The following is a 13,418-nucleotide window of genomic DNA, read 5'->3' on the forward strand; positions in this document are numbered from 1 at the left end:
AAGCCTTTCTTTTACTTTCTGCTATGTCCTGTACTTTTTAGAAACATGCAAGACCCAAGGTTTCTAACAAGTTTTTCAATCTTGAAACTTGTTGAGTGCACACTCAATTATAGTATGGGAAACTCTACTACAGTAAGGGTTTTAATTCATGTGCATTAGTATAAAGCCTAACGAAGGAGCCACGCCCCATGTCAGAACACTTGCGGGACAAACATCATATTCCCATGGTGCATGTTGTTTGCTGATGACATTGTTTTAATTCATGAAACTAATGAAGGATTAAATACAAAATTAAGCTTATGGACAATGCAGCTTTTAAAACAAGGACTAAAACAAAATATATGATATGTAAATCTAATAATAATAGCAATGCATATCAGGGCACACTTAGGATTGGAGACCAAAAGATAACTCATTGTGAACTTTTACAGTACCTTGGTTTGACAATTCATAACTAAAGAAGAGATTGAGGAGGATGTCACCCATAGAATTAGCAGGATGAGAAAAATGGAGGGGTGCATGAGAGTTTTATGTGATAGACAAATACCACTTACATTAAAAGGAAAATTCTATAAAATAGTTGTAAGGCCAGCCATGCTGTATGGAGCAGAATATTGGGAAGTCATGAAACCCAATATATCCAAAAACTGGGTGTGGTAAAAATGCTATGTTGAGATGGATGAGTGGAAAAGCTAGAAAGGATCAGATCAGAAACGAAGTCATTTGAGTAGCTCCAATAGGAGATAAAATGGGAGAAAGTAGACTAAGATGGTTTGCTCAGGTGCATAGAAGACCATCAACAGCACCCATAAGAAGTGATTTGTTGCCAATTGAGGGAGCAAGTGTTGTGAGAAGGGCTGATCTCTTGTTTATTTATATATTTGGGAGTATTTCTTTTTATTCTGTATCATATCACTGTATATTTCTTTATTCTTGTTTGAACTAGAGAAGGGCAGAACGGTCCTTTCCAACCTATTGTATTTCATTAATATATAACATAACTTGTTTGGACGTGTGGGACATTAGACACACCCCACAAACTGTTTCTCTTCACCTATATGAACCCTAGTTGTCATGGTATCAGAGCAGGTCTTCTACATCAACTTTTGTTCAAGTTCAGAAGATTTACATTCAAGCTTCCTGATCCTACTGCCAAAGACTACTTTGAGGACTCTTTGAAGGCTGTTCTTCTCAGTACGATTACAGCACTATTTTTTCTGATTTTTTGCCTTTCAGGTTGGATTTCTTATCATTTCTCTCTACTACTCGATCCAATCTTCTTGTGGTCCTGGATTCAGAGTGACCCTAGGCTCTAGAACCTATCCATTCACTTGGACAGGAGTTCAGACTCGATTTGAAGGGTTTTGATCCCTTTTCTATCTTTGACAGACCTGCAGCTTGCCTTTTCTGGACTGTTGCTTATGTGGTTATTTTTTCTGTGGTTATTTCTTGAAGGTTTTGATCCTTCTCCCTTTGCCCAGTTGCATATGTCGTTATTTTTCTCATATTAGAGGCTGGACCAGTTGCTTTTGAGCGTTTTGACCCATCTTTCAGACTTGTTCGAATCTGTATTTCCATCTCAGGACAGCTACGTATATTGGGGTTATTTTCTTGTGAGAAGTACTCGCCTCTGTGCTGAATCCCCCCATTTCTTTGTTATTTGCATCTTCAAGTCTGATTTAGGTTGGATTACAGCAAGGCTTTCCTTTATTACTTGCTTTAATACTGTTAGTAAACCCTAGCAGATTCTAGGTTGAAGTAGAGAAGAAGAAAGAAAAGAGAAAGAAGAAGAAGAAGAAGAAGAAGAAGAAGAAAGAAAGGTTCGGCCAGACTAGAAGAGAGTCAAAATCACACTCCCCTAGCTGACCCACTTGTATTTATTCAAAAACATAGAGTTACAGGAAAGACCATTTTGTCCCTCATAGAAGATGGGACACATAACTTAAACTCAGATACAATAGACCTTTCACTCTCAAGCAAATAATCCAGAATGACCAAAATACCCCTGACTCGAGCATTCTAACACTCCCCCTCAAGCTGGAGAGTATATATCATATAGTCCCAGCTTGTTACAAATGTAATCTATTCTTCCCCGAGACAATCCCTTTGTGAGGAGATCTGCCCACTGATTTCCTGAGCTCACATGAGATGTGGTTATCACCCCACTTATCACTTTATCTCTTACAAAGTGACAATCAACATCAATATGCTTAGTTCTCTCATGAAAGACGGGATTGGATTAGTTTGCTGACTTTCAGTAATTGTGTCACTACCCTTAGTCCTAGCATGGTTAGCCCAAGTGTTGGGTGCACCACGCAAATCGTAGCAGAAATTAACTGTGTGCCCCTCTAAACCACAATGTGTACACTTTCTCTGAGTATTACTCCTTCCTCTTCCCCGACCTCCCCCTGAGTCTCGGCCTCCAGTCCGACCACTAGCCCTGCTAAACATGTGACCACCACGGTTGCTTGGGAGTCCACTCCTGACACCCCCACTTCTATTTCCACGACCACCCCCTTTAGTCACTACCAAACCAGATCTGTCAGAGAGAGAAGAATGTTCTACCGACTCAATGGATGTCCTCTTAAGACGAGCAAAAACTTCTTCAAGTGAGGGAAGAGCAGATCCTCCCAATATTTGTGCTCTGACAGGCTCATACTCAGCCTTCAACCCCACAAAAAACCTTGTCACATCAAGTTGCTCACGTTGCTGTTGTTGGATCTGAAATCTGATGCTAGAGGATGATACACATTAAGCTCATTACGAATGTTCCTCAAACTTGCATAGTACTCTTCTAAGCTTTGACTCCCTTGCTTCAAATTGAAATACTCTTGGTACAACTGATACACCCTAGTTGTATTGTCTTGTCTAGAGTACAACTTCTTAGCATGATCCCAGATTTCCTTAGCTGTATCTAGGAACATGAAGTTCACACTAATCTTTGGTTCCATGCTGTTCCAGAGCCATGTCATTATCTGTGCATCTACTTGTTCCCAGTCACTGAACCCAGGGGAATCGGAAGGAGGTTTCTCCTCTCTTACATGTTTTACCTTCCTCTTGGCCTTCAAGAACACCTCCACAGATTTTGCCCATGGTACATAATTCTCACCATTCAACTTGATGGATGTCATTTGAACACTTAGATAATCTGGAGAAAGCATGACACCTGTTTTGTTATCATTCCCATTTTCAAATGAAGCCATCTTAATTATTTCACCTTCAAATATACAACACAACCTCACACTCTTTCACAAGACTTATCTCACTTATAACACCACCAACTCCAGCTTCTTTAAATACACATTACACACCACACACTAAGGCTGAAATCACTCAGTCTTCACATCAAACACCTGGGCTGCACACTGTAGAACCATTCACCATCAACACACTAAGACTGAAATCGCTCAGTCCTCACATCAAACACTTGGGCTGCACACTGCAGAACTGATTACACACAAGGTATTGGAGATCACTTTTAAATATTTTGAAACATAGATACACCAATCACCACGACACAACCACCACCAATCTACTGCTATTGTGAACTTCAGCAGTCGACAACTCTTCTTTCAACATACATACGAAGAGAAATGCAGAGGAACACGACTGAGATGCATATCAGTCACACTGAGCACCACCACAACCAACTTTTGAAACAAAAAGAAACATTCACAGTCCCTTACTTGGACAAACAACAGTAGTGTTCATACCTGTCCACATTCAGCCCTCTTCGATACTGAATAAAGGGTTTAGTATACCACTCCAACGACCACCACAGCAACGACCGGAGGCATCCTCACCTCCAAGCCCACAAAACGACAGCTCCTTTTCAGCCCCTTATCGAACCTCCACTCAGGTCAGTCGAAAAGGAAGAAGATGACTGTGAAAATTGGCGGCGAACCCAGAAAGAGAACAGCAGCAAGAAAGAAATGAGGATACGACCTTACAGCTCTGATACCATGTTAGTAAACCCTAGCAGATTCTAGGTTGAAGTAGAGAAGAAGAAAGAAAAGAGAAAGAAGAAGAAGAAGAAGAAGAAGAAAGAAAGGTTCGGCCAGACTAGAAGAGAGTCAAAATCACACTCCCCTAGCTAACCCACTTGTATTTATTCAAAAACATAGAGTTACGGGAAAGACCATTTTGTCCCTCATAGAAGATGGGACACATAACTTAAACTCAGATACAATAGACCTTTCACTCTCAAGCAGATAATCCAGAATGACCAAAATACCCCTGACTCGAGCATTCTAACAAAGGTTAAGGACCCTTAATGGGAGTTTGTTAATGAGATATATAGTTGTCTCAACCCACAGAAACGAATTGGAACATGAGTTTGGAACAATAAGCCTCGAGCAACTTCAACCACATGCCTATTATTTCTTTTAGCCACTCTATTTTGTTATAGAGTATGACTACATGAAGTTTGGTGAATAATGCCCCTGTCTTCAAGAAATCTATGCAAATGATGTTCAAAGTATTCCTTGGCATTGCCAGATCTTATTATCTTAACTCTTTTCTCAAATTGTGTCTCGACCATGTTCATTAAGTTTTGAATAATCATAGGAACTTCATCTCTATGCAAATGATGTTCAAAGTATTCCTTGGCATTGCCAGATCTTATTATCTTAACTCTTTTCTCAGATTGTGTCTCGACCATGTTCATTAAGTTTTGTATAATCATAGGAACTTCATCTCTACTTTTCATCAAATAAAGCCATGTATACCGACTACAGTCATCAATGAAGAGAATGAAATATCTGTAACCGCCCTCTACAAGGGACAACATATGGGCCCCAAACATCAATATGGATCAAGTGGAAAACAGCATTACTTCTTTTACTGCTTGCAAAATATGTGTTTCTACATTGTTTGGATAAATGACAAACTTCACATTCAAAATTCAATTTGGATACAGAATCAAACAAGTTTGGAAACAAAAACTTGACAGAATTGACAGACATGACCAAAGCGACAATGCCATAATTTCAAAAGACTCATTTTCTCATTGGAACAAGACTCGGTCTGGCTTGACAATCCATACTCTAAAGGTCCATCCAGGAGGTAGACTCCATCCACTTCATGCCCACTTCCAATCGTCTTCCCCGTGCTTAGGTCCTGAAAAACACAATGGTTGGGAAAAAAGGTCTTGAGCAATTGTGGGATTTTGTTAGAGAACTAACAGACAATAATTTTTTTTTGTAGCCAGGGCACATGTAGAACAGAGTCAAGAGAAAGGTTATTAGTGATTCTGACTTCACCCTGACCTGATATTTGGGGTCTGAGATCCATCAGCAACAATAATCTTGCCCTTCCCCAGGGTTAACTTATATGAGGTAAAATTTGAAGGCATACCAGTCATATGGGCACTGGCCCCAGAGTCTACAATCCATGGGCTAAAGGAGGTGGAACAAGCAAGTCCAGTACCTGTCTTGGCATATGAACTAGATAGATTACTAAGTCCAGAACCAAATGAGAAGGATGTACCACCCTTCTCTAGCTGCAACAATATATTCCTGAGTTTGTCCATCACATCAAAGGAGTCAAGCACATCCAAGGGCTGAGCATCATTACCAACTATAGCCAAGTGAGCATTGTCCTTCTTCCCGGTTTTGTACTTCTTTGGCTTTAGACGTGGATTGAGCTTCTAGCACTTTTCTTTAGTGTGTCTTGGCTTCTTGCAGTACCCACAAATAACATCCTCGAACTTCTCTACAATGGGATGTTTGCTAGTATTTTGCTTGGGTCGTGATGACATAAAGGCAGAATGATCACTCGTGGAGGATTGTATCATGGCAGTTCTTCAACTTTCTTCCCCTTGTACAAGAGAGTAAGCAGTAGCAAGAGAGACATCGCCTACACTAAGAATGTGTTGCCTGATGAAATCAAACTCTGGGTTTAAGCCTACCAAAAAATCAAAGACTTTATTCTCCTCTATGCACTTCCGATACTGCTCACCATCTTCAGGGTCCTTCTAAACTAGAGATTTCAAGTGATCCATTTCTTCCAGATAGACATAGAGAAGAGAAATACATAGAAACAAATCTCTCCCCTTGACGCATACTGCAAGCTTCCCTCCGAATCTGATACACTCTAACAGTATTGTTAACTTGGAAATAAGTAGCAACCACCCTATCCCAGATATCCTTGGCAGATGGAAGAAACATGTAATTTTGGGTAATATGAGGTTGCATTGAGCAAATCATCTATGACATAACAAGGGAGTTGTCCTGTTCCCACCTTGCAAATTTTGGGTCTTCAGGACTCGGCTTTACTTCCCTTCCTGTGATGAATCCTAGTTTACCCCCCCTCCCAGTAATGGTAAGTTTAGCAGACTGAGACCACTCTAAAAAATTAGTTCCATCCAGTTTAACAGTAGTTATCATACCACTAGAAATAGCTGCAGTTCTCGGGAACACGTCGGAAACCATCTGAAAATCCTTAGAGGATTCCATATTCTAACAAGACACCTTTTTACCAACCAAAAAGGACCTCCAACACTTACCACACAGTTAAAAACTAAAGGAAGCCCGAAAAAACTAGGTTGGCAGCAAAATAGGAGAAAAAAATCTCCCAAAAATCACACAGTGCTCAGAAAATTATGGGACCACTTCCCGTCAATCCCAAATTGAAAAATAACCTGAATGGTCTAGGTTTTACAGTAGAAAAAATATCATTAAACCTGTTGTACATGGATCGACATCAGATCTGGAATTTCTGCAATTTTTTCCTTAAAAAATCCACCAAAAATCATAGAAGCTTCATATGATGACAAGAGTCATACCAAAATTTTTCTAAAATCAGGGCGAATCAAACTGTGTTGGTTTCATAGACTGCCGCCAGCACCTGTACGGACTGCTGACGTCATCCGGCGGTGGTTTGACGTCAGCAATTCGCCTTTGGGTAGGAGATCAGCAAAGAACAACTCCCAGATGCTTCTACCCACTCTGATACCAAGTTGTAGAAACTAAGGTTTCAAGAGAAAAGAAGAAGAGGAAGAGGAAGAGGAAGAGGAAGAAGAGAGCAAGTGTCGAGAGGTGTTTATTGTTCACTGTTTACACCCTCAAAAGATTACTTTATAATTTGAGAAAATAATAATTACAAGAAGGCCCCTATATGGGTGCCCAAATACAGTATAAGAAAGAAGAAAAAAAACCAAAAACACCCATGTCTAGACTCTAGCCATTCTCAATAGATTAGACTATCTTAATCCACTCTGAGCAGTTGGCCTAGCTTTATATTAATAATAAAAACAATGACAAATTACAAATATGCCCTTATTTATGAAAAACAGTGGACAGGAGTGTCCATAAAATAAGATAAAATGACTTATCTATCCTGCCGCCCAATAAACCTTGAAATAATACTCTTTTAACACTCTCCCTCAAGTTGGTGTATATATATCATATAGACCCAACTTGTTAGTGATGAAATCAATATGAGGATGATATAGGGCCTTGGTCCATAAATCAGCTAACCGGTCCCCCATCTTCACAAATAGTATGTCAATATCACCACTTTGAATCTTCTCTCTATCAAAGCGGCAATCTACCTTAATATGTTTTGTCCTCTCATGAACTAGATTTGTTGCAATATGAATGGGGGCTTGATTATCATAGTGCAAGTGCATAAGAGTCTTTACTAGAATTCCAATTTCTTAAAGGCTCTTAAGCCACACTAGTTCTCTTGTTGCTTGATTCATGGCTCTATACTCAGCTTCTGTACTTAATTCTTTTATTAGCAACAAAAAAATATTTTATTAATTCGGGAAAAAAATTACAATAATATGAATAGCCTCAGCTACCCCAAACTGTTAGGACAATATCAGTACCATATTCTTACAGTAACAGATGAGCCCAAAAACAATTCCCTCTATTGACCCCTTGCCTAGCAAAATAATCAGCAAGCTGTTTGCTAATCTAGGTACCCATTGCACATTCACCTACATGTCTTTTATAAATCTTTTAAATGTCTTAACCTCATTTCTGACATACAATGGAATTTTATCATTATCTTTCAGCCATCTAATGATCACCTTTGAATCTCTTTCAACCAACAGCTTTAGTTCTGCACCCGTTGACTCTCCTTGTCCTATAGGTCCATAATACAAGAACACCAATTTTCCTTCACTATTTTTTATCACCCCTCCCATTCCAGCAGCACCAGGATTACCAAGACAGCTCCATTCAAAATTCAACTTGAAATCCATTGGTGGTTACCAGATTACCATTTGTTTCTTCTTAGCTGAAGATGATGAAGCAACTGTGTCACACTGTCTAATAATATCATCAAATGTGAAATCAAGAAACAAGGTGCCAATCATCTGGTTGGTTAGGTCACCAGCTGGCCGTAGTGGAAACTTGGGATCAAATCCCGCCTGCACCTGGTTGGGGGGATTATGGGTTGGGGGATGAGCTACCCCCCGTTGCGCAGCCCTTTGAAAAGAAATAAAAAAAAAAAAATGTTAAGTCAAGAAACATGTTTGTTGTCTTCACCCAATGTGTGTCACCTAGACCATTATATTTCAATCAGAGCCTGTTTACTTCTTTTTTTCTCCTCAAAAATTCTCTTGTTTCTTTCTTCCCACAATGTCCAGATCACTACAGCTCTTGTGCACTTCCAAAGCAATCTTCCCCTCTTCCTTGGCTAGCTGAAAGTCGAGGGATCAAACAATTTATCCAAGCTGAATGGACTGTTCCACCTGCAACCAAACAAGGAAAAAAAAAATCCCAAATACAACAAGCAAAAGGATAGAAAATGAGTAAGTGATGAGCAGATTCACCATTTGATATACACAAGACACACCAGTTTGTGGAGATAGTCACCAACCAGGTCTCCTCTGTAAAAAGTCACGAGTATCAATTGCACCATGGTAAGCCTCCCAACAAGAAGCACTCACACTAGGGGGGATTAGACAACACCACACTTCCTTTACAGGGAAAGACATAGGAAGTAAAGGAGAGCAAACCAACATTTTAAAAAAGGAAGCACAGGTGAAATTCCCAAAGGAATTACCGTCCATAATCAGCTATCCACTCTACTATTATCGATAATATCCCCATCCAATAACAGAAGCAATTGTGACATAAGGTCCACCTCTAAATCCCCCACATTCCTATGGAAGCCCAAATTCCAACCAATTCCAAGCTAAGGGAAATGAACCAAGAACTCACATATGGGTTTACCCTTGAAAGATGAAATAGCAACCAAGAAGGGAAAAGACTCCATTAAAGGAGTTTCACCTAGTCATAGATCCTCCCAAAATCTGATTTTGTTTCCCGAATTGGTATCATACGTAGTATGAGGCAAAAAGTGTGGAAACATTTTGTGGATAGCCTTCCAAGGAGAAGCATTGGAAACCCTATGAGATATTCTAGCATCCCAACCATTCTCTGAAAGCCCATAAATGCTCACTACCACTTAATACCAAAGTTTGTCTATAAATCACCAAAGCCATTTCCCTAATAGAGCTCAATTCTTTTCCTTCAGTCTTCCCAAACCCAGCCCACCACACCCTTTCCTCCTATATACTACCGGTAGAAAGCAGGCCGCAACAATAGGTAGCCGTCGCAAATGGAGAGAGAGTTCACAGCCCTGGAATCTGTAGGAACATCCAAATACAGGTCGAATCTGAACCCTTCTCTGCTGATTTATTTGTGCTGCCCCTGGACGAGTTTGATATGGTGCTTGGAGTTAAGTGGCTCATTACTCAAGGCCCTATCCTATGGGACTTCAGTGCCCTAACCATGTCATTCCACCTGAATGGAAAACAAGTCACCTAGCAGGGAACCAAAGTAAAGGCAAAAAGACCGCAAGTGCATACACTCCATGGCGAAACCATGCACGCCGCAGATATGGAGAGACTTCTCACCGACTTCCCGGACGTATTTCAAGAACCCAAGGGACTCCCACCTGCCCGATCGTGTGACCATCGGATTCCTTTAATACCAGGTTCAAAACCCGTCGTCGTCCGGCCATACCGCTACCCGCATTTGCAAAAAGACGAGATAAAGAAACAATGTGCGGAGATGTTGAAACAAGGGATCATCCGCCCCAGCCACTCCCCCTTCTCTTCGCCGGTTTTATTGGTACCAAAGCAAGACAGCACCTGGAGGTTTTGTGTAGATTACAGATAACTCAACCACAGAACCGTCAAGGACAAATTCCCGATTCCCGTGGTAGACGAACTACTGGATGAACTCCACGGGTCTCAGTACTTCTCGAAGCTAGATCTCAGATCAGGGTACTTTCAGGTCCGGATGGCCCCCGAGGATGTGGAAAAAACAGCCTTCCGGACGCATCATGGTCACTTCGAATTTCTAGTCATGTCGTTCGGTCTCACCAACGCCCCATCCACATTCCAGTCATTGATGAACAAGGTATTTCGGCCCCACCTTCGCAGATTCGTCCCAGTGTTCTTTGACGACATCCTGGTTTACAGTAAATCATGGGTTGAGCACGTTCGTCACCTACGAACTATTCTGGAACTACTGCGCCAACACAAACTCTTCCTGAAGCGGCCCAAATGTTCCTTCGGGGAACACCAGGTCCTTTATCTGGGACATGTAATCAGCAGGCAAGGTGTCTCAGTAGATGGCTCCAAAATCCAAGCAATTCAGGATTGGCCCAAACCTCAGTCCACCAAAGCTCTCCGCGGGTTCCTAGGACTGACCGGGTATTACCGCAAGTTTGTGCAAAATTATGGACTCTTAGCTGCCCCATTAACCAAGATGCTAAAGAAGATCGCGTTCCAGTGGGATGAGGCAACTAACGCCGCCTTCGCAAACTTAAGGGATGCACTCTCCTCCACCCCCGTGCTGCAGTTACCAAACTTTGACCAAGAATTTACGGTGGAATGCGATGCTTCCGGTATAGGTATTGGAGTAGTACTACAACAACAAGGACACCCCATAGCCTTCTTTAGCCGCAAACTAGCTGACCGGCATCTAAAGCTACCGACCTACGAGCATGAGTTGATTGGACTAGCCAAGGCCATGCAACACTGGAGGCCATACTTGTGGGGGAGACCCTTCATCGTCAAGATAGATCACTACAGCCTCAAGTATCTACTGGAGCAGCGGCTTACCACTCCGCCCCAACAGCACTGGGCGAGCAAACTACTAGGGTTTGATTTCCGGGTAGACTACAAGGCAGGGACCTTAAATCGGGTCGCAGATGCCCTGTCCAGGCGAGACGAAGATGCTATGCTCCTTTGTGCAATCTCTCGGCCCCGCATCACCCTATTGGAAAGCATTAGAAGCATGCTGCCCCAATCACCGGAATGGAGGGACCTTGTTCAGAAAATAAGTCCGGAACGACCAACCCGAACTGGTCCATTCACGACGGGCTAGTACTATACAAGGGACGGGTATATCTCCCAGTCGACTGCTCCTTAATCCCCGTCGTTATCTCCAGCATTCATAACTCCACACATGAAGGTGTTCAGAAGACATTGCACCGCGTCCACACCGATTTCCATTGGCATGGTATGAGGGCTTCGATTCGGGACTTCATCCAAAATTGTTCTATGTGCCAACAACAAAAATGGGAAAACTTACACCCGGCGGGCCTTCTCCATCCTCTTTCACTTCCAACACAGATCTGGGTTGATATCTCCATGGACTTCATTGAGGGCCTACCCAAGGTAGGCGGGAAATCGGTCTTATTCGTGGTGGTGGATCGCTTTTCCAAGTATGCTCATTTCATTCCCTTGTCCCACCCATATAGCGTGGTTTCGGTTGCCCACGTCTTCTTCACACATATTTTCCGTTTGCATGGGCTACCCGAATCCATCGTCAGTGACAAGGACCCGGTTTTTACTAGCACCTTCTGGAAGGAGCTATTTCGGTTGTAGAGAACAACCCTAGCCTTTTCCTCCGCCTACCACCTGCAGACAGACGGGCAAACAGAGGTGGTAAACCATACCATAGAGATGTACCTCCGTTGTTTTGTGGGTGACCAGCCACGGCGTTGGGTGGATTGCCTTCCATGGGCCGAATACTGTTACAACACGGCCTATCACTCTTCTCTTGGCATGACTCCATTCTGGGTCGTCTATGGTTGGGACCCCCCCTCCGCCTATTGTCCTACGAACCCGGTTCAACACGGTTGGAAGAAATCGATCGTGGTCTACAAGATCGCGATACCCTCCTAGCCGAAGTCTCTCTCCGCTTACAGCAGGCTCAGACACGCATGAAGAATGCCTACAATCAGCGCCACCGAGAATTAACTTTCGATCCCGGACAGTTCGTGTGGTTGAAACTCCAACCCTATCGGCAACACTCTCTCAAAAGCAGATCTTCCCCTAAGCTGGCTCCCAAATTTTACGGGCCCTTCAAGGTTTTACGGCGGATCGGGAAAGTTGCATATCAACTCGAGCTACCAGAGCACAGCAAACTACATGATACCTTCCATGTATCCTTGCTCAAGCCATTTACAGGTACTCCTCCTGATAAGGTACCTCCCCTACCACCTTTAAGGGACGGCAGACCCATTCTCCAGCCTTGGGCTCTTGTTCGATCCCGTGTCAATCGAGGTACTCTCGAAGTCCTAGTGGAATGGGACGACCTACCATCAGCTGAGGCCACCTGGATCCCCTGGACTGTTCTTCAAGACGCCTATCCAGATCTCGAGCTTGGGGACAAGCCCGTTGCCCAGAAGGGGTGTAATGTTGTGGATGCATTCGTGGGGAGGACGTACCGCCGCCGGCAGCAGCAGCAGTAAGGAGGGGCCCACATGGCGGCAGTTTATCTTATCAGCTCCACCAGCTTATCTTATCTTATCCTTAGTAGTCTCTCTTATCTTACTTTATCTATTAGAAGAATAGTTGGAGTATGTTTATCTATTAGAAGTAGGAGTTTGATTGATCTTAGAGTTTGATTTATCCTAGCCTTATTTGTAAGTAGTCGAATCCTACAAGGAGTCCTCCTACAGGGGGTCTCTCACCTCTTGTAATCTCCTATTTAAGGAGTTGCGAATTGAGAATAATGGCATTCAGTTTTTAGTCAAGAAAAGAATTGAGGAGAGTTAGGGTGATCTCTTGGACAAATCACCCTTAGTCGCCACGATAGGGTCTGCACGCAAAGGGAGGGGCGTAGATCCTACGCCCGGGCCCATAACATACTTCTAGTCCCTAAACTTACTACTAATTTAATTTCAGTTGGGCAACTTGTTGAGGATGGAAACGTTGTTTCTTTTTCTCGTGATGGATGTCTTATTTAGGACAAATGCACTAGGATAGTGAAGGGAAAGGGGCGTAGATTTGGATGGGTGTTCATGTTAAAGTCTAAGAAGACACTTGCATCACCCGACTCATCTTGCATACTCTCTACTACTTGCATCCAAGTTCAGAACTTGTTTGTAGAAATAATGAGTGGCATTTATAGCATAAATGTTTTGGCCACCCTTTTGCTAATAAA

The 13,418-nt window shown here is 42.5% G+C and overlaps 2 protein-coding genes across 7 annotated transcripts in view; one reads left to right on the forward strand and one right to left on the reverse strand.

Annotated features, from left to right (window-relative positions):
- The window catches only part of LOC104601464 (Tetratricopeptide repeat (TPR)-like superfamily protein), a 49,402-nt gene that overhangs the window by 30,878 nt on the left and 5,106 nt on the right, over positions 1 to 13,418 (reverse strand). The window lies entirely within an intron of this gene.
- On the forward strand, positions 12,193 to 12,723 carry LOC148802308 (uncharacterized). Its single transcript, XM_088897865.1, has one exon. It carries the CDS (start codon positions 12,193 to 12,195, stop codon positions 12,721 to 12,723), a length of 531 nt encoding a protein of 176 aa, XP_088753991.1.

Source organism: Nelumbo nucifera, chromosome 2 (genome assembly GCF_055504915.1).
Source record: "Nelumbo nucifera cultivar China Antique chromosome 2, China Antique-T2T, whole genome shotgun sequence".
In the NCBI taxonomy this organism is placed as follows: Eukaryota; Viridiplantae; Streptophyta; class Magnoliopsida; order Proteales; family Nelumbonaceae; genus Nelumbo; species Nelumbo nucifera.

Coding starts and splice junctions, on each gene's coding strand:
- LOC148802308 (XM_088897865.1), top strand. CDS start 12,193: ATGAAGAATGCCTACAATCAGCGCCACCGAGAATTAACTTTCGATCCC.